General features: G+C 38.2%; 1 protein-coding gene across 1 annotated transcript; it reads right to left on the minus strand.

Annotated features, from left to right (window-relative positions):
* Positions 1 to 750: 750 nt before the first annotated feature.
* On the minus strand, positions 751 to 12,986 carry MTFR2 (mitochondrial fission regulator 2). Its single transcript, XM_042987195.1, has 7 exons — positions 12,901 to 12,986; positions 12,145 to 12,261; positions 7,071 to 7,175; positions 6,503 to 6,615; positions 5,344 to 5,579; positions 3,843 to 4,203; positions 751 to 1,151 (listed from the first exon to the last, which is right to left on the minus strand). Exons 2-7 carry the CDS (start codon positions 12,205 to 12,207, stop codon positions 944 to 946), a joined length of 1,086 nt encoding a protein of 361 aa, XP_042843129.1. The 5' UTR covers positions 12,208 to 12,261; positions 12,901 to 12,986; the 3' UTR covers positions 751 to 943.
* Positions 12,987 to 19,954: the final 6,968 nt, after the last annotated feature.

The raw sequence follows: 19,954 nt of genomic DNA on the forward strand, positions 1-19,954 counted from the left end.
TTTTTATTTTTAGGACATTGCTGTGAAGATCAAACGAGGCATGCAGAAAAGTACATGGCAAGTTATACATTTCTACACAAATGTCAAATGTTTATTTTCAGGCACATTGGCATTTTTGATTGTAATAATTCTAAAGTAAACCATACTTTCTGGCCCTCTTACAGTTAAGAATGTCCAGAGTCAACATGATGAACACACCCACGAGTAACTCAAGAGACAGCCCTGCCCGCGCTGGAACACAAGTGGGACAATTTCCCCCACTCGGTTATGCTCTTTGAGTTGCTATCTGCTTTCCAGTTGTTCCGTGTCCACTGCTGAACCCCCACCCCCCACTCCTCAGAGCTATGCACCTGCCGTTAGACCCCAGCCTCCCTCCCAACCCTCTCATTCCGAAGGCTTATTCTTCTGTACCTACTACCTCAACTGAGCTGTGATATGGGAAAAACAACCCCCAAATTAAAGCTATGTCTAAATCAAAGAGACTTCAAATAAGGAGCAATTTCAAGGGTCAAATATAAATATAGACAATGTCCTTTTAAGCAACCAAGAAGCATTGTCATCGAAGGTAATTATGATCCCATTTGCTTTTCAAAGAGCACTGTTAACATTCTATTTAACTAAATAATCCAGTCTTTATATTCGCCTGAGAAAAATACTGGAGTACTTAAGTTTCAGACTTCGTTCATACAGCAGACAGCAACATCAAGTTAGCACCCGTCCAGGACAAGCCTTTATAAACTTATGCACAAGTATTTTTCAAATCAAGTGTTTTATTTAAAAAAAATTCATAGTAAGATACAAGCAAAAAAGGAGCATGTAAAAGTTAACAGAAACAACAGAAACGTTAGCGGTACCAGCAAATAACTGTATGGTCCATTCTGCGCAAGAACTTCAAGAGAACTTGAAGGCAGAGATACGTCATGGACAATACGCTTTTGAAAAATTAAAAAATTAACTTTACGTTATTATAGCTCACTCTTGAAGTTTCTGGACTAGAAAATGGAGAAGACTCCCAAGACCTATTTTCTTTCTCAAAGGAATCATCTTCTTGGAATGCAAATTTCTGCTTAAGTGCATGGGATATTAAAGACACTGGATCCCAGTGTGAATCTTGTCTTTTCCTCTTATGAATGGGTCTACCTCCAGGTGACCTATTTAAAAAAAAAAAAAAAAAAAAAAAATTGAATTAAAGTCTTGTGTAATTAATTTAAGCTCCTTGTTGACAAACATGCCAGAAATACAAGCATAATAAATTACAATCTAATTATTCTTCAAGAGATTGAAAATTTTTGCCAAGGAATAAGGAATCTAGAAGGCACAATGAATTAGGAATTAGAAAACCAAGAAACCGATGGGGCACCCGGGTGGCTCAGTCAGTTGAGCGTCTGACTTCGGCTCAGGTCATGATCTCACAGTTCGTGGGTTCAAGCCCCATGTAGGGCTCTGTGCTGACAGCTCAGAGCTTGGAACCTGCTTCAGATTCTGTGCTCCATCTCTCTCTACCTGCCTGCCCTCCAGCCCCCCACCTCTCTCTCCCTCTCTCCCCCACAAAAAAATAAACATTAAAAAAAGAAGAAAAAAAAAAAAAGAAAACCAAGAAACCAGGAAGTCTGGTTCCTAGATGTTTGGACTGAACAACTAGATGATGGTGCTGTTGCCTTTACTGAGATGCAAAAGACTTAGGGCAGAACAGGTTTTCATTAAGCCATAGGACTAGGTGAGATCACCAAAGGAAACAATGTGGATACAGAGAGAAGGGGACTGAGGTCTGAGCCAAAGGAAGAAAGTGTTCCAAGGAGGAAGGGACCACAGACAGTACCAAATACTGCCAAGACGTCAGGTAGGAGGAACAATAAGAGTTGACCATTAGATTTAGTACCAGCGTTACTGGTGACCTTGACAAAGCACAGTTTTCAGTGGAGTGATGGGGACAGAGACCATATTACAGTGGGTAGAAGAAGGTGGTGAGAAATGCAAACAAAGTTCTGATGAGAAGAATTTATATCAGAAAGAGAAGCAGAGAAATAATAATAGCTGGGGATATACATGTTTTGAAGATGGTAAATACTCAGGTATGGGGAGAATAAAGTAGAGAAGAAAAATTTGATGATGTAGAAGACAGAAGGGATAATTTTAGGTAAAATCCTTGAGAAGATAAGAGAAAAGGAGACCTAGTGACCAAGGGGAGAGCCTGGGCACGAGCAATGGCATTTCATTCACAGTAACAAGAGAGAAGGCAGAGAACACGAACAGTGACTGTAACTGTGAAGATGTGGCAAATCTTATCTGACTCTGTAGTAATGTATAATGCACGGTTAGTTGTAGAAAAATGAGATACTGGGGGTGGAAGGGAGACTCTACCAGCCTCCTAGCTGTGTCTCCAGTTATGGTAACAGTCAGTCACCGTCTTACACTGACTGGGCCCGGTGATGCCAATAAGCCCTCTAGCTGGAACAAGTGTGCACATTCAGCCACATTTTTCTCTGTATCAGCTTCCTCACACAAGGGTCAAATCATACCCTCATTAATAATGAAATGATGTGTCTGCCCTAACACTATTATACAGAAAATATATTTTCTCACTAAAAACCTCATTGAGGGATTTCCAGATGAACATGGCAGATCTCTGTGAAATCCTACTAAAATGACAGTAAAGAAATTAAAAAGATACATACCCACAAAGACAAAGAAACTACGAGAGAGTGGGTAAGAATTGCAACAAAACCCTGGAAGACAGTGAAGATAGTGGAGGGTGAGCTGCCTTCCTGAAGGGGCTCTCCTGAAGGGACTGAGGAAAAGTCTACACTGAATAAAATGTAAAACTCAAGACTGAGTCCCCAAGTGCCCAGCATACGAAATTAAAAAAGGAACTCTCCAGGGAATATCGTCATGAAATTTCAAACCAGGACTAAAGAGAAGATCTTAAATGTTTCAAGAATAAGGAAAATAGATTTGATACATAGCCAGGAATGAGAACGACATCAGCTTCTCCACCGGAACAGAAGCTAAAAACTGATGAAACGATGTCTTCAAAATTCTGTGGAAAAATGGTTTTCTGCCTATTGTATACCCAGCCAAACTAGGAATGAAGTGTTAGAATAAAATAATAATTTTCAGATATGCAAAGCCTTAAAATAATCTTTTTTATAGACCCTTTCTCAGAAAGGTATGGGAAGATAGGACACCCAAGAAATGGGTGAGGCAACACAAGAGACAGGGTAGAGAATGCCATAATGATGGCCAAGGAAATCCTTGGCATGGCAACAATTCAGCAGGCTTGGGGGAACAAGACAGTGGAGCAGAACAGAGAGCTCCTACAGGGGAAATTATTTTAAAAAGAAAAAGAAAGAAACTCAGAGAGACAATTATTAGCTGCAATAAAAAATAAAATTATTCAACAAGCAAAATGTAATCATAGCATAAGGAAATGGCTTACCTGTGAATGTTTACTGTTATAAGGATGTAAATTCTGAATACTGATTTAAGTAAAGACGATGGATTTAACTATATTGGGAAGATAGAATAAGAAGTGTATTTATGCGTACATGTTAGGCGGTAGAATGTCTGAAAGGATGTACTCCTGAGTTTTAACAAGCGGAAATAAATATAGTTAAAATATCAAGAAATAGCAAAAGGAAGTAGTACACTGTTCCAAAAATATGGAGATAAGACACTAAAAGAAACAGTAAAAAAAAATTGAAAATGATTCTTTCTGGGAGAAGTGTTTGGAGTGAAGAAGAATCAGAGAGAAGACCTGTCTATGTTTACTTTGATAAATATAATAAATCATTACAACATCACTAATAGAATTTTGATTCATTTCTCAAGTTATGATAACATACCGTTCCACAGCACGGAGCTTAACCTTATTCATATCCTTTAGAATGTCCAACATATTCGGAACATCTTTATTTTCCTGGCTTTTCGAACGATGACTGTCATTAGTCTTACTATCACCTAACTGCTGTCTTTTCACTTCACTTGCTGAGTTATCTGAGTTACATGTATTATTAGTTCCTGGCCATGTGAGTAAACATGGACGTTGCGGAGAAGAAAGCTGAGGGGGCACTGGAGGAGGAGGAGGAGCAGGTGGAGGGAAGAACACTGAACTTGAAAATGGATCTGGTTTGACACTCAGTTCAGCAGTTCCTGGCGATGGCCTTTGTCCCAAACTGCTAGGTTCGCTGTTCAAGTCAAAGAGGCCTAAAAACAAAGTAGTCTGTTGAAAAAATCATGCAAAATTCTCTCCAACATAACACATAACACTAATTAGAAACAAAAATGGAACAATTTCAGTAATGCTACTAAAATAATGATATGGTGGCCAGGAAAAAGAAGCAATCCCATCTGCTTAGTAATTTTTATAAGAGTCAAACCAAAGAATAAGCTTATTTTTAATCCAATTAGGATTTTCTGGGTAGGCCTTTAAAGGGAGGAAGGGTAAGAATGCATTTTAAAAAGAAATCAAAAAGTGCTTTTTCAGTAATTAACATACAGTATGAATTTCATCCTCTATTTAAAAAAGCTAAAACACAATCAACAATTCGTAGTTAGAAACATTCAAACTGGTATATTCACTCTATGATGACACTGTAGAAATGCCCAAGCATATATTTTCTAGGCAAGGCCTAGGACGGATACTGAGTACTTAACTTTTTCACAACAGATTTGCTCCCAAAAGACTTTTTAACACGACTGCTTAAAAATAATGTGTGTGTATATTTCATTTTAATTGCTATTATTATATATCAATATGTATAATATTTATGCATAAAATACATAAATATACAATACTGTATAAATATTTCATGTTATATATAAATTATATGTGTGTATATGGATGTGTACAGATACATGTATATATTATGTATGTGGGTGTATGTTGCTTAAAACCAGTCACATCTCCAAAAATTTAGAAAAGGATCATCTGGAAAACATTATTCAACCTGAATTTAGTGAAAGAACAGCAGCAATAACTTCAAACTACAAATACATGAAGGCCTTATATTCATCTTCTTTCAAATTAATATATTCTTCCTCATAAATATCGATGCTTTTCTGAAGAGTTAGAAAAGTTTACTTAGAAAACAGCTTTTCAATACAAAAGTACAATCTACAGCAGTACAGCTGGAACCAAAGCCATGCCCCTCACCGCAAATGTGTCTCCATTTATTCTACATAAACATCAGACGTAGCAATATTACACCCACGATATCCTCGACATATTTAATGTCATTCACAAGACACATTAGCATCTGATGCTCTCATTTGGGACCGTACTGACTGAAATGAAATGGTAGGTGAGCACCATCTAACTAAGACAGAATGCAGCATGGCACTCACCAGCGTTTGCACGGTTTTTCAGTTCCTGCATTTGCACAATTGCAGCGATCTGAGTGCGAAGAAAAGTCAGCTCATCTTCGAGGGCAGCTATTTTTTTAATTGCAGCTTCATTTACAGGCCCATCGTTTTTGGTTCGTTTATTCTGTCTTGGAGCAGGCAGCAATGGGTTCCAAACTCGTGGCAAAGGATGGAAAAATTCCATTTTCTTCTCTTCTTCATTTTTCCATATGCTATTTCTGTGGGTAGAAGGAAGGAAAAACTGAGGGCGAAGGTGGAATTTCCCCAAAGAAATAAATTCTTTCAGACAAAGAGGAATGAAGACACAAAAACAAAAATCAGAGTAGCTCTCTTTATCTCATCATTGTCTCCAGACTCACTGAGGACAAGCACAACAGCTTATGTAACTTTGTATTCTCAATATCTAGAACAGAACAGTTGCCTTTAATAAGTGACCAATAAGTGGTCAGTGAATGAAGGAACAAGTCTTGCTTTTAGACTGTAAAACAAAAATAATTGTCTTGTAACTGTTCTACCTAATTGGTTTAAACACAGTACAAATTGATTTATTTAGAAATAAAGTTGATTTACTTAGAAATTCTACATACTCTGAATATATGGGTACTGAATGGCCTTGTACTAAGCATTATGTCAGGGATAAGTTTATGGTATTCTAATTTTTTTTAAATAGATAAACCACTTTGATACATAATAAATTTAGCCAGAATATTTGCATAATTGACCCTTATTGTGTTTATAGCCTATATCTGAATATACTAACACTAAGTTAGTACTCCCGAACAGTAACACATTCAAATTTCAAATATATTTATTTAACATCGTTGCCTGGTACACAGTAAACACTATTTAAGTTTTGGCTAAATATGTAAAAAATAACCAAATATGGTATCTAGCATAGGAAACAGCTTTCTCCTAAAAATGGACATAATGATTTTGACACCCTTTTAATATCATTCCTTCCTAGGCCTACATTAAGAGAAATGGGAAATAAAAATGTCATCCTTATTAGGAAGATATTAGTAGGTCACAGGGCAGTACAGAGACAGACACAAGATTCAATTAGTATGATCGAACTTCAACACGTGCAAGAATTAAGATTACGGCCCATATCCCACCTTCCACAGGAAGTATGTAAAATTACCGAAATCTGAGATAACTGCCTTCTTCATCATTTGCCACACGCAAAGTATCAGCAAAAGATGGAACTACAGATCCATAGTTACCAGGGTCTACAGAGTTCAATAGAGGGATCAACTAAAGTAAAAAAGGGGAAGAAAAAAAAAAGTCAGAGCTTTGCTGGGGTGGGGGGCAGGGGGTAGAACACATGCATGCCCATGGAAATTGCCTAAATTAAAAATCCCTGAGTTAAGAGGAAAAAGGATATGCAACAGAAAAACATGCACCTGTTAGCGGGGCAAAAAATACTGAGGAAAATGTTATCTAAAGTCTAAACATGTAGCAATATTCTCTACCCTGGTTAATGTCATCTATCATAAAACACAAACTAGAAGAATAAAATAAGCTATTCAGGTGTTGCTTTGTGTCTGCCCATCTTTGAATGTAATTACTTAAAGAAATAAACACAAAAACATGCAAGACGTTTTTGGCTTTCAGGAAACAGTTCTTCTTTTGTTCTACTCTATCTCTAGAAGAAGTACCTGGGATTATTGTATACATAGTGCTTAAACAATGCATGTTGACTGACTTACCTCAAAATTAGGCCTGGGACAAGGTTCTAGAGGAAGAATTTTCCCAATAAGACGAACAATACTCCGAGTTGATCCATAGTCTTTATTTTCTCTAATCTGCAAAACCTATTTACACATAGAACATTGTTTAAAAACTACTCTGTTAGGGGCACCTGGGTGGCTCAGTCGGTTAAGCGTCCAACTTCGGCTCAGGTCATGATCTCGTGGTTTTCGAGTTTGAGCCCCGCGTCTGGCTCTGTGCTGACAGCTCAGAGCGTGGAGCCTGCTACAGATTCTGTATCTTCCCCTCTCTCTGCCCCTCCCATGCTCATGCTCCGTCACTCTCTGTCTCCCAAAAATAAATAAATGTTAAAAAATTAAAAAAACTATTCTGTTAAAGCATGTTTATATATCCATGAAGAAAAGTAGATGTAAAGGATGCACTAACACTTATTTTGAAAAGAAAATACAAAAGGGCATACTCAAAGTATTTTCTTCAAAGAATTAAACTTTGGGGCACCTGGGTGGCTCAGTCTGTTAAGCATCCAGCTCTTGATTTTGGCTCAGGTCATGATCTCAGAGTCCTGAGACGGAACCCCTGTCCAGCTCTGTGCTAAGCTCAGAGCCTGCTTGAGATTCTCTCTCTCTCTTCTCTCTCTTGCTCTCTCTGTCTCTCTGCCTCCCCTGCCCCTGCTAGTTCTCTAAATAAATAAACTTAAAAAAAAAAAATTAAACTTTATTCATATTTGTCCTAAAAAGAAAAAAAAAAAAAAAGGATGGGAGTTAACCTGTGTAATATTCCAGAAAGAAAGGTCTTTTAAGAAAGCACCACAGGGGCACCTGGGTGGCTCATTTGGTTAAACATCCAACTTCAGCTTAGGTCATGATCTCCCAGTTCGTGCCTTCGAGACCCACGTCGGGCTCCATGTTGACAGCTCAGGGCCTGGAGCCTGCTTCGGATTCTGTGTCCCCCTCTCCCTTTGCCCCTCTCCTGCTCATGTTCTGTTTCTCTCTCAAAAATAAATAAACATTAAAAAAAAAAAAAAAAAAAGGACCACAAATTCATTTTTGTCCTATTTCTGATAGTGACAAAATACTTTAGGGAACTTTATCCAGAAAAATTGCCTCCTCTCCTCCCAGCTAAACATATCTTTTGGCCCAGTCAAAAATTGACAATTTCAGTTTCTCAAACAATGAGGTAATACAGAGTGCACTTATGTAATTCCTTTCAAAGGTGAAATAAAGAGGGGGAATAAACTAATCCGGCACTAGACAATTTAAGAATTCTTTACTTACAGTGAACTATATCTGCCAGAAGTCAGTTCTTAAAAAGATGATAGAAATGAAATACGCTACTATAATTCAAGTAACATCTTGTCTTTTGGCTTGGGCTTTCCAGATTGGTGTAAACAATTCCCACAGAAGCCTCCTCAAAAATATGACATAATATTTCTGCTTTTGGCAGAGATTTCAAGACAAAGAAAGCACTTTCTTCAAAAAGCATTAAAACTTGGACTTTTCATTTTTCCTAAGATCCCGTAACAAGGAGAGTTTATTACAAGCAACAGACGTAGGTAGCATCCTAACAGCATCTTCTTGGAAATGGACATACAGTTCTAGAACTCAGGAAACAAATCTGGGATTTAGATGGATTTGGGAATCATCAGCAGACAGAATACATGATAGGTAAAAATTAAAGCCATTTGACTAGTTGAGAAAAACTGGGGCTAGAGAGGAAGATCCGGAAGCCACTGGCACAGAAAATGCCATTCCTCTACTTTCAAATAGTAAGATTCTGAATGTATCCGATCACATCCAAACACCTGAGCTCAGAACCTTACTATTTGAAAGTAGAGGAAACATTAAAACATTAAACTGATTACATCATAGGGTGCCTGGGTGGCTCAGTCAGTGAAGTGTCCAACTTCAGCTTGGGGTCATGATGTCGCGGTTTGTGAGTTCGAGCCCCGTGTTGGCCCTGTGCTGACAGCTCGGAGCCTGGAGCCTGCTTCAGATTCTGTCTCCCTCTCTCTCTGCCCTCCCCCACTCGTGCTCTCTCTCTGTTTAATGTTTAATAAAAAATTTGAAAAATCTTTTTAAACAGATTACATCTACTGGCCTCATAAGCTTCCATCAATTCTGCGATCTCAGTCTCCACAACATCCTCCATGTATTCTGTATTATTCTCCAGTCACTCTGAAAAGTCCTCTGCCACTTGGCCCAGTTCTATCTATCCGACTGAATTACCTACTCACTACGTTAATAACACGAGCTCTTTTGCGTATAGCAATTTTCCTCATGGTCTCAAAGACAAGCCAATGTTATCCTAATTGCCAAGCACTTACGCATGTGCCCAAAGGGCACCACTCTACCTCCAGCCCTGGCACCAGCTGTTTTTACCTGTCTTCTAATGTCAGATTCACACTCCTCTACAAATTTGACTCTGCTTTCGGGAGCTTCCTAGGCTCTAAATTCCTAAACCAGTTCCAAGGAGCACCACACAACAGGATACCTAACTACATGTAACTTTGTTTCATTTGCAGTGTTCCCTCTGCTCCATTAAGACTGTCAACTCCAGGGACAGAGATGTGTTTATGTTCCTTTTCAATCCTATAGGGTAGTAGTCCTTAACCATAAATCACAATCACCTACACCTACAATCACTTCAGAAGTACGTATTCTCCAAAAGAAAAAAAACACAAACCACATATGTAAGACAAATTTTCTAGTAGCTACATCTGAAAAAGTAGAAAGAGGTAAAATTAATTTATGTTCATTTATTTTTGAGAGAGAGACAGACAGAGCAAGGGAAGGGCAGAGAGAGAGAGGGAGACACAGAATTTGAAGCAGGCTCCAGGCTCTGAGCTGTCAGCACAGAACCAGATGCGGGGCTCGAACCCGCAAGATGTTGATTATGACCCGAGCCAAAGTTGGATGCTCAATCAACTGAGCCTTCCAGGAGCCCCAAGTGTTTATTTTACTTTTGAAAGAGAGAGAGGGAGAGTATGAGCAGGGGAAGGGCAGAGAGAGACTGGGAGACAGAGGATCTGAAGCAGGCTCTGTGCTGACAGCAGAGAGCCCAATGCGGGACTTGAACTCACAAACGGTGAGATCATGACCTGAGCTGAAGTTGGATGCTTAACAGACTGAGCCCCCCAGGCGACCCGGACTTTACTGATGTGACTTTCCTACCAAGCAGAGATTTTCAAGTTGTTTCAGTGATAGGTTCATTACCACTCAAAAAGTGCTCATCCTCTTGATATTATGTGTTCTCATATTACCAATGGATAAATTACCCCAACTACTCTTAGCTGGAGAAAATAAATTACAAAAACAACAATATTTAGAAAGACTACAAATCCATGCTGACTTCAGCTGGGTATTCTGCACAGGTATATTCTGCGACCTCTTCAGAGCATGTGTTGTTCTCTACTGCCTTGCCCAAAGCAATCACCAATCTCTGAAATCCCCAAAGCCACCATTTTTATTACCTGGCAGAAGCCTTGACTCTGCTCTTACTGAGAAAACCAAGGACTCCAACTTAACATACCTCGATTTTTATTTCTCTCCATTCCAAACCTCTCCACCATCTCTCACTTTTACCCTACTCAACTGTCTGTCTTCTTTCCAAGACTTATTATTTATATTCCTTGCCCAGCTACCTTCTCCAGGACATTGCTCCATCACTCGCTCTTTCATTTGAATTTTTAACTTTTTTTTCCTATCTATGAGGTTCTTCTCCAATGCTTGCAAACACGAAGTTATCTCTAACACTGGGAAAAAAAAAAAAAAAAATGTCGATCCTACTCCTTCAAGTTGATGGCTCTTGATCTCTTTTCACAAACTTTTCAAAAGAAAGTTGCTGATGCCACTACCCTTCCTTAGTTATTCTTCAAACTACACTACAGCCACCACTCCACCTACACAAATCCCTAAAGGTATCAATAATCCAATAATAAGCAAATCTTTAACTACTATTCAGTCCTCATTATCTTCAACGTATTCTTGAAATTCAAAATGCATCAGTAACACCCAACATCTTCCATTATGTCACCAAAGTCCCCGAATTCAAATATCAAAAGAATGCAGATAACCACAAATCTGAAATCTTTTTCCTACATTCTAGAACTATTTCTCTATCTGTAGGATATTTGTATTTATGTAATCCAACAGCACATCTGGCTCACTTCACCTCCTGATTCAAACTAGTTCCTCATACTGAATTGCCTATTTATAATATAATAATTGCCTATTTATAATTTATAACCACTCTTCAACTTACTTTTGTTTAAAATCTTGAAAGTGTCCTTGGCTATTCTCTTCTAATTCACCCCAACAAATAGCAATGATTTGCCCATTCTATAAACTCCCCAACTATTCTTTCTTATATTCAATCTTGTATTATAGTTATCTGTATGTTTTTATTTGTCATGTTGTATTTTAAGCAGTATGAATACAAGATCGCGTATGGCTCTATATCACCCAAAGAACCAAGCATATTGTGTTGGATATGGTAATGCTCCATAAGTAGAGAAAATTGGATTTGCTTGTACTTCTTAGGCCTAAGTCATCCTCTCTCCAGATTTATTCTGAATTTGTTGAGCTATAACTTGCCATTATATACCCAAATATCAAACTTAAATTACTTTAAATAAAACCACTGGATAATTAAAATATATTTTACCTGTGAAGGTCATATCTATATTTTGCTGCATGTGCACCTTTTGCTGGCATTTGACCTACCTAGTAAATAGGTTGCTAATAATCTTATCCTCCCCCTCCTCCCACCCCCTCCCCCCACCCTTTTTTTTAAGTAAACTCTACACCCAACTTGGGGCTTGAATCCACAACTTACAACCTGGAGATCAAGAGTCACATGCTCTTCCGACTGAGCCAGCCAGGCGCCCTTAATTTTATCCCTTTTTTTTTTTAACGCAAACTACCTAAGGTACACTATTGCAAACTCAGCTTTGTTACACCTGAAAAGTAACAATCTTGCCTTAAATTAAATGTTTACATATATATAGATCATTTTCAAAGTAAGACCCAGCAACAAATACAACAGGTTCATTCAAATCCATTAAAAGACATTTACCTGGTCTATGGGAACACCGAAATATTCCAGCATCTCTCTTAAGATATTCAATATGAGTGACATTGATGAAACAAATACATAAGCGAATTCAAGGAAACATTATCAGTTTCTTGATACCTTCCGGAAAAACAATTTAGAAAATATTACTCTTGACCAAAAAAACAAAACAAAACAAAACAAAAAACAAAAAACACGATTGCCACCAAACTGTATTAAGTAACCTGGAGGAATCCTTTCGTTTCACATTACACCATCAACTAATCTCTTTTGGCCAGCAGTATTTTGAAGGAAGTCAAAGAGAGAGAGGAATGAAGACGTGGGGAAGGGCTGATAAAGGAAATTTCAATTTATCAGTTAAATTGCACTAAAAGTTCATAAGATGTTTCAGCCTTAATAAATATCAACCAACAATAAATTGGACACTTAGCAGGGAAGCCTGTAGGTTAGCTACGACAGCGAAGTCCCCGCTCTCCTGGAAGCTCTGGGTTGAGGAGAGGGATGAGTTCAGCTCCTGAAGGCAGGCAGGGGGCCGACCCACCGCTTTAACAAATGAACAGCGGCTCTTCCTCACAAACGAATAGGGTACCATCCATCCCCCTCGCTCATTTTAAAGACAAGGAATTTGGACCCCAGATACGCGACGTGACTCAGTCACCCAACTAAGTAACAGGCCGAGACTAGCCCCGGTGGTGTCAGTCGCCTTGGCCGCAAGCTTCCTCAGGGGCTCTCCTAACCCAGAATGATCGCCTTGCTCACCTTCCTCCGAAGCCAAGGCTGCGAGCAACCACCGGAACACCAAGCTGCGGTCGTTAAGAAACGCTGCCTCGAATCCGCAGTCAGCGACGCCCTACGTGTGCCCGTCCTGGTACCGGAGCGCTCAGACGTCGACTCGTGTCCGCCCGCGCGCCTCGGTTTGCAAGCCACAGACGGTAACGACGCCCCCCACTGACCCGGGGCTGGACACCGAAACCCCTTCCCTCAACCTGGGTAACTCCGCAGGATGCTTGGCCCTTACCTCCGGTCTCCCACCCACCTTGCTGCTCGCCCCGAGGCCTGGCACAACTTCCGCGTCCTTGAACGAAAATCAAACTCCGCGGGCCAAGCCAGTTTCCGAGCTCATTGGACAAGCCTAAACAAATGTGCTTCTGATTGGCTGCGTTATGACGTCAGGCCAGTTACGGTTATTTGGGCCGGCTACTGGGATAGTTCCTTCTTCCTCTAGGGGGCGGGCCTTCCGCGAGGCAACCAATAGAAGCCTAGAGACAGCAGGTGGAACGGGAGGGCGGTGCGAAAATGGTGACGCAAGCTCCTGACGCGTCCTTAGGTTCCTCCATGCTAAACTACTGGTGTCTACCACACGGTGTCATGAAGCTATTAAGGGTCTTGAGCCAGGCCCGCGATCCGGAATTCGTCCCTTTTCGCAGTGTCGTCCCCTATACACCCAGACGCTAAGCGGGGCCGCGCTCTCCTCTTCCCTTGAAGTCGCTATTTATTGTCTGATCATTTCATTCAAACATTATCTGCTTATGGGATTAGCAGAACCTAAGCAGTCTTCGAAGGATGTGCACCTTTGCAGTACTTACTATGTTCACTCACCAAACGCTCCTGGTTATCCAGGCTATCAAATATGAACCGGATGTTAACCTGGCCGAGTATTGTTAAGTAAGGACTAAATCCTATCAAGTGATACCCATTTTTAATTCTGGTCTGGGTTTTACTGGCTTCGTAAGACAGAGCAACATCTTTTATTCCTACTTCAGCCAAGGATGCACTGGAATGACATGACAATTTAAGATCAACTGTGCCTGCTGCTGACCTACATTAAAATTTTTAAAAATGGGGTATTTTGAACTAATTTCTCTATGGTCCACATTTACTCATTCAATACGGAGTGTTACGTGCCAGGCACTATTCTAAGCATGGGAAATGCAGTAACGGGCAAGACCAGTAAGGTCCTCACCCTCCTGCAGATTACATTCTAGTAGAGACGTCAGAGAGGCTATCCCTGAGCATTTTTAAACCCCATCTCTTTCCACTCTTTTCTTTATAGCACTTATCACCACGTATATTCATGCTACCGCTATCGCCAAACTAGAATGTAATCTCTAGAACAGGTACTTTTGGCTTGAACCATGCTGCTTCTCTAGTGCGCTTTAGAAAAGTGCCTAGTATGTGGGACGCCTGTCTGGCTCAGTTGGTGGAGCATGCAACTCTTGATCTCAAGAGGGGTCAGGAGTTCAGACGCATTGGGTGTAGAGCTTACTTTAAAAAAATAAAATTTAAAAATTCTTAGAAAGTGTCTATTATATATAACGAACAATCAATACTTGAGTAAGATAACTGGATATGGGACAAAAGAAAACAGACATCAGAAATGATCTGTAACTAAGTAACTGGCAGAATATCCCAGTAGTCCACACTAGGTTAAGGATGAAAAGGCAGAAGAGGCTGTTGGACAAGGTATAAGTGAAGGCAAATGGGTCAGCCACCTTACTTGGAATCAGTGAGTCACAATTTCTTCAAGTACCTTGTCCTTTCCCTTTGCCCTCATAAGTATATAAATCATGATCTTGTAGCCACCTCCCTTTCCAGTCTGATATCAATCAGCACATATTACAGCCAGACCAACACTTCCTCGGAGAATATTAGAATAGGAACCAGCACTAAAGCTACCTTCACCATGCACGCTACACCCTCCATGAATGTTTTGCTGACAACTTACCCCTAACATTCTTCAGAGATCTTTCCTCCATTTTGTTTACGAAAGCACTCATACATACCACATCTTGATAACCTTTTGAGATTTGACAGTATTTTTCAATTGCTCATGTTTACATGAAATTATTTTCTTGGCCTTTTAGAATGATGCAAGATTCAGGAAAGCTTTTTTGACTTTAGTTACCTTTTCTGTTGTTTTTGAGTAATGTTCAGAAATACGGTGGCTTGCTTTCTAAGATTTTCCTGATTGTGTTCCCCTCCCCCAGTTTGATCTAAGCCCTCTCCTATGGTCTCTACACTCAATGATTATACTTTTGCTACTTTCTTCTCAGTGTGGGGTCCAGTCCTGTCCTTAAAAGGGAGTCTTGTCTTGGCTGGTGTTTTGAGAGTTCACTGGGGAAAATTGTCCCAGTCTCTCCAATCCTTCCTTTGGGTACCTTGCACTCACTATGGAGAGGACAAAATCCAAGTTTCAGTTGAGTAATTTGAGATTCTCCTTTTCTCAAGTCTGCCAGACCCTACCCCAACTCTTCCTTCTCACATAGAAACCAATACCAGGCAGGTTGATGGTTTTCCCCATTTGATATTTGGAGGTTCATCACCTAGTTTAATTCCAAAAGCTGTCCATAGGTATTTGGTTTTGCCATCCAAATGTATTTTTCCAGAACTACTAACACTTTATAGATAATCATCATACTATGTTCTGGATCCCCAACACCAAGAATGTTTTATTCACCTTTACACCCATTGCCAGGCATACTTTTTCAGTGAATAAACGAAAGGTGAGAGGCTGAGGGCTGGTTTAGACAAAGGCTAGAAAGATGTGTATACTCAATTTTGCCAAATACCCAGCAGAGCCCCATTAGCCTATGCCACAAGCCTAAGTTTGTTTTTGGTGATAAACTCAAGTTACTGTAGTTATCTTAAACAGTGGGAAAGAATACAAATTAACCTTCTACCAAAGTAGGAAATAGCCTCTCCAATGTTAACCATAAGGGTTCATATGTAAATGTAATCTCCACATTGAGATGTGCTAACCCAGAAAGTTCACTTAAATTTTACATTTCAAAAAGAAAAATATTTAGGCCCTTTTTCTTTCTATTCTGCCTATGCTTGAAGCCTCTCAGAGGTAGTGCTAATACAGTACACTTAAACCAACCAGCGCTATTTAAAAGATTAAACACCTCTTAAAATTCATTAAACCTTTACAATTATTTATTCAAAAATTTTAAATATTTGAGAGCAATTAGACCAAAATTTTCCCTGATACTAAAATCATATTTCAAATTAAATTCTAAAAATGTGCTTTGTATTGACAATTAAAAGTTAATATAAGAGACCTATTAACTATATCTCTAGGTCTATTTAACCTGTAGTAATATCTATACTATAAATTGCTATTTACTTGTAGTGTTACATTAAAATTATAAAACCAAAGTTAAATGTTTATAGTCTAAAAGCAGGATTTCTTTTTACTTGAGCCTTTAAAAAATTTATACAAAAGAAAAACTAGGTTATGCTTAGTGTATGAATCCAAAGGTCTTATGTGTCTATAACTACTCATACTATGTTTGAACAAAAATAGTTTACTATAGCTAGACCACTCTAAAGGCAGAAAGGTGAACTGCTGCTTGATTTTTCTGGTTCCATTTTTTTTTTAGAAGATTCATATGACTTCATAGACTCTGTACTCTGTTTTCTGATACAATCTTACGTTCACAAATAGGAATGCCTTGACTCTTGTGAATCACTTAAAAAGAGTTGGTTAAAACCTAGAACACAGAAAAAATAGTTAAAGGATGCCCTTCTAGTCTTATCCCGCTTCTGGATCACTCAGTCAGATATACATCAGTGCTACTAATGTTTGCATTTAGGCCTTTTCATTTTTAGCAATAATCGACTCATAATTTGATACCGTCATGGTCCCAGTAACAGGAATAAAAATATTCTACTTCATAAAAATTCCAAGTAACTGATTTGGATCATCTTACAACTAGTAACAAATTATTTGCCATCCAAAGATCTGATATGTATCGTAAAGAATATGGCATAAGTCTTACAAAAACAAACAACAAAACTAAATTCATTCCTATTGCAACATTGAAAAAAAAGTGGCAATATGCAGCATTTCTTTTTAATTATCACTGACTGGTACCCTCAGATGGTAACACACAATAAAGCAAGCACCTGAGAGTAGAAGGTAGCTCTTAAACTTCAATTAAGTAATCCAGAGAACTAGGAAAAAACTTCAGCTTCTTCCTGACAAAGACTTCCAGATTCTCAATACTTTTACAAGCAGAAAACTTGCTATTTACAAGCTAACTACTCTTTTTACGTATGTACATGTCAAATATTGGCTCACTGAGTCAATCAATAAAAGTCTACGTATCTGTGACTTTTATCTACTGGCTCTGGTTGTCCTCTAAATACAGAACATGTTAAAATGATGAGGCTGGACAAAGTAACATCAAATGTCCATCCTGATCCTTATATATAATTTGAATTGTAACTCTCTATATCCTCTTTTAAGGGAAACCCCTTAAAATACTTGAGGACTGCTCGCAAGGACCCATCTCAGTCATCACTGCTCTACAGCAAACATTCCAACTATTCACATGACACTATTTCAGACATCAAGCTTCTGGTCCCTCTCCTTTAAATATATTTACTCTTAAAAACATGGAACTGCACAAGAGTAACATGAGCCACATATAAAAAAAAAAAAAATTAATGATCTAACTCTTCTGTTCACTGCAATCCGAAGTCTCTTCAGCACATTTTAAGGGAGCTTACACTGTATTATGTTTTAGCAGCAGCCACAAAAAAAAAAAAAAAAAAAAAAAAGGCTTATGCTAATCATACCTCTATACATATACAATTATATCATGCTTTCATTATACATTCAAGGAGCATTTATTTCATACCTATGTATGTATGCCAAACACAATGCAAATTGCTAAACATTTATTCTGGCAAATAAAGACATTTAAATGGAATGAGTTGCTAGCCTAAAAGAATGTGCTACATTCAATGAGGACATAAAAAGAATTTAGAATTTTTGCTAGGGTGTAAGATTTTAAGATAGGTAAGTGAACAAGGGATGGGTAAGTGGGTAAAGCATAAAGGTAAAAACTGGCTCATGTTGTTCATCTTGACTAATATTTAGGCAAGAGAAGACATCGAAGGGTTTTAGCTAAAAATGACACCAATTTTACAGCTGAAAAATATCCCACAGGTGACAACTAAAGGATGAAATTTAAGGGCTAAGGAGTCCAAGTCAGGAGTCTACTGCAGCAGTGGGGGTATCCTTACCACAGTATTAGAGGGGTGAAAAGCAGATCAACACTCTGATTTAACACTCTGATTTTGAAGTAGAAGTATCACCACCAAATGTATGCACACACTATAAGTATATACTGACATTAACCAGTTAAATTTTATATTTTATTGTAACTTTCTTTTCATGCTTACATTTGGTGTGATACTCAATTTCCTTCAAAAAACTGAAAGAGTACTTAACATTCCCCCCATGGCAGCTTTAGAAGTACCCTAATAAAAAGTTTATTACTTTCTCTTTCTGGTACATTAAGACAGAAAAATTATGATCTTCCATAGTCAAGGGCTAGATAAGGTAGCAAGTAAACAACTATTCTGGAGGATGAGAATGGTATTCTTTTTCGATGGCTTTATGCACTCCATGAAATTCACAATTACAATGATAGTACCAAGAAGTTATCACTGCCAAATACACAGGTCATGCTGTGAGTAAAAATCCTTCCAAGTCATTTAATATGAAGGTGTACTTAATTATCATCTAGTTTTACTAAAAGGAGTACTCATTACTGCATCAGGAAGCTGGGCAACCCCAAGAGATTACTATGAAAAATCTCATTTTGATTTTTAGGAGAGTAGCATTAAAATCCACTTGCCCAATCCTTTTCTACTTGTAAGAATCAAGATTATCTTCTGCATCTTAAGAGTGCTGCCAATAGGTTCAACTGTTTTAAATCATCCAAAATATCTGTAGGAAAAATATTTTTGGGCGGCAGGGGGAATATTTTTCTTACGCAGAGATTATAATTAAGAAACATTATTTGAAGTTTTTTTCTAGTAGTGGGAAACACAGATCCTAATGTCTGTGTCTCTTTTTTTAACCAATGGGATCCATTTTTAAAGGCTAAAGTATGATGTGCCGTAACAATATAAAGAGAACTAGAAGACTTAATTAAATGTAGAACTTTGGCTTCATCTGCATAGTCAACACACACTTATCATTACTGAATGTTTCAGAAATATAAGGAGTCCAGCTCATAAACCTACACAATCTCAAAGGCTCTTGAGTAAGACAATGGAAAAAACAAATTTCCATATATCTCTGAGATTCTAAGAAACTGAATAATAACAAATCCTGTTGGCTTAAAACTTCATTAATATAACCCTTGACATTCAGATGTAATAATGGTTTTAACTATTTGATAACCCTAATATGGTAACAGATAACATTCTAAAATTTTGTTAAAGGATGTATCAGGATCTCTATCCAGAGACTATTAAGTCTAGACTAATACAATCCCATGACAATAAACTTTTTTTCTCCAATTGCCTCTTAATATATTATTAGTCAAAATATATACTATAGGTCTTAGCACACAAATGTCTGTGAAAAATGCTTTTTTTTTCAAGTTGACAGAATGGTCCACTTTGTTAAAAGGGGCATGGTAAGAATTACACCAGATTTTACACAAAATTATAGTCTAACAAAACAAAATCCAACCTCTTTTTAGTTATTAATGTACTACTATAGTTTTTAAAAAGAGAAGTAATGCTGATTCTCCATAATATTATGGCTGGCAAGTTCTTGTATTAACACAAGAACAGGAGAACTAGACTAGAAATCTGGAATTCCTGTATTCTCTAATAACAGCTTGGAATTACCAGGGAAAACAAAAAAATAACAGTATATGGGGTTTGAGTTTTGTGAAGTATGTATCAACCCCCCAAAAAAGCCATAGCATACCAGTAATTTTACTAACAGAGGAGTTGGTATTCAAAAATCTATAAATAGGTCACAGAAATCAGCTGTATAGATCAG

The sequence above is a fragment of the Panthera tigris genome, chromosome B2, assembly GCF_018350195.1.
Source record: "Panthera tigris isolate Pti1 chromosome B2, P.tigris_Pti1_mat1.1, whole genome shotgun sequence".
In the NCBI taxonomy this organism is placed as follows: Eukaryota; Metazoa; Chordata; class Mammalia; order Carnivora; family Felidae; genus Panthera; species Panthera tigris.

Bases quoted from the DNA above. Each gene is read 5' to 3' on its own strand.
- MTFR2 (XM_042987195.1), bottom strand. From the start codon at position 12,207: ATGTCACTCATATTGAATATCTTAAGAGAGATGCTGGAATATTTCGGT. The intron at 5,580-6,502 runs GTAATTTTACAT...TTCTACCCACAG, and splicing joins GGCAGTTATCTCAGATTTCG to AAATAGCATATGGAAAAATG. The intron at 4,204-5,343 runs GTGAGTGCCATG...CTTTGTTTTTAG, and splicing joins GAAAAACCGTGCAAACGCTG to GCCTCTTTGACTTGAACAGC.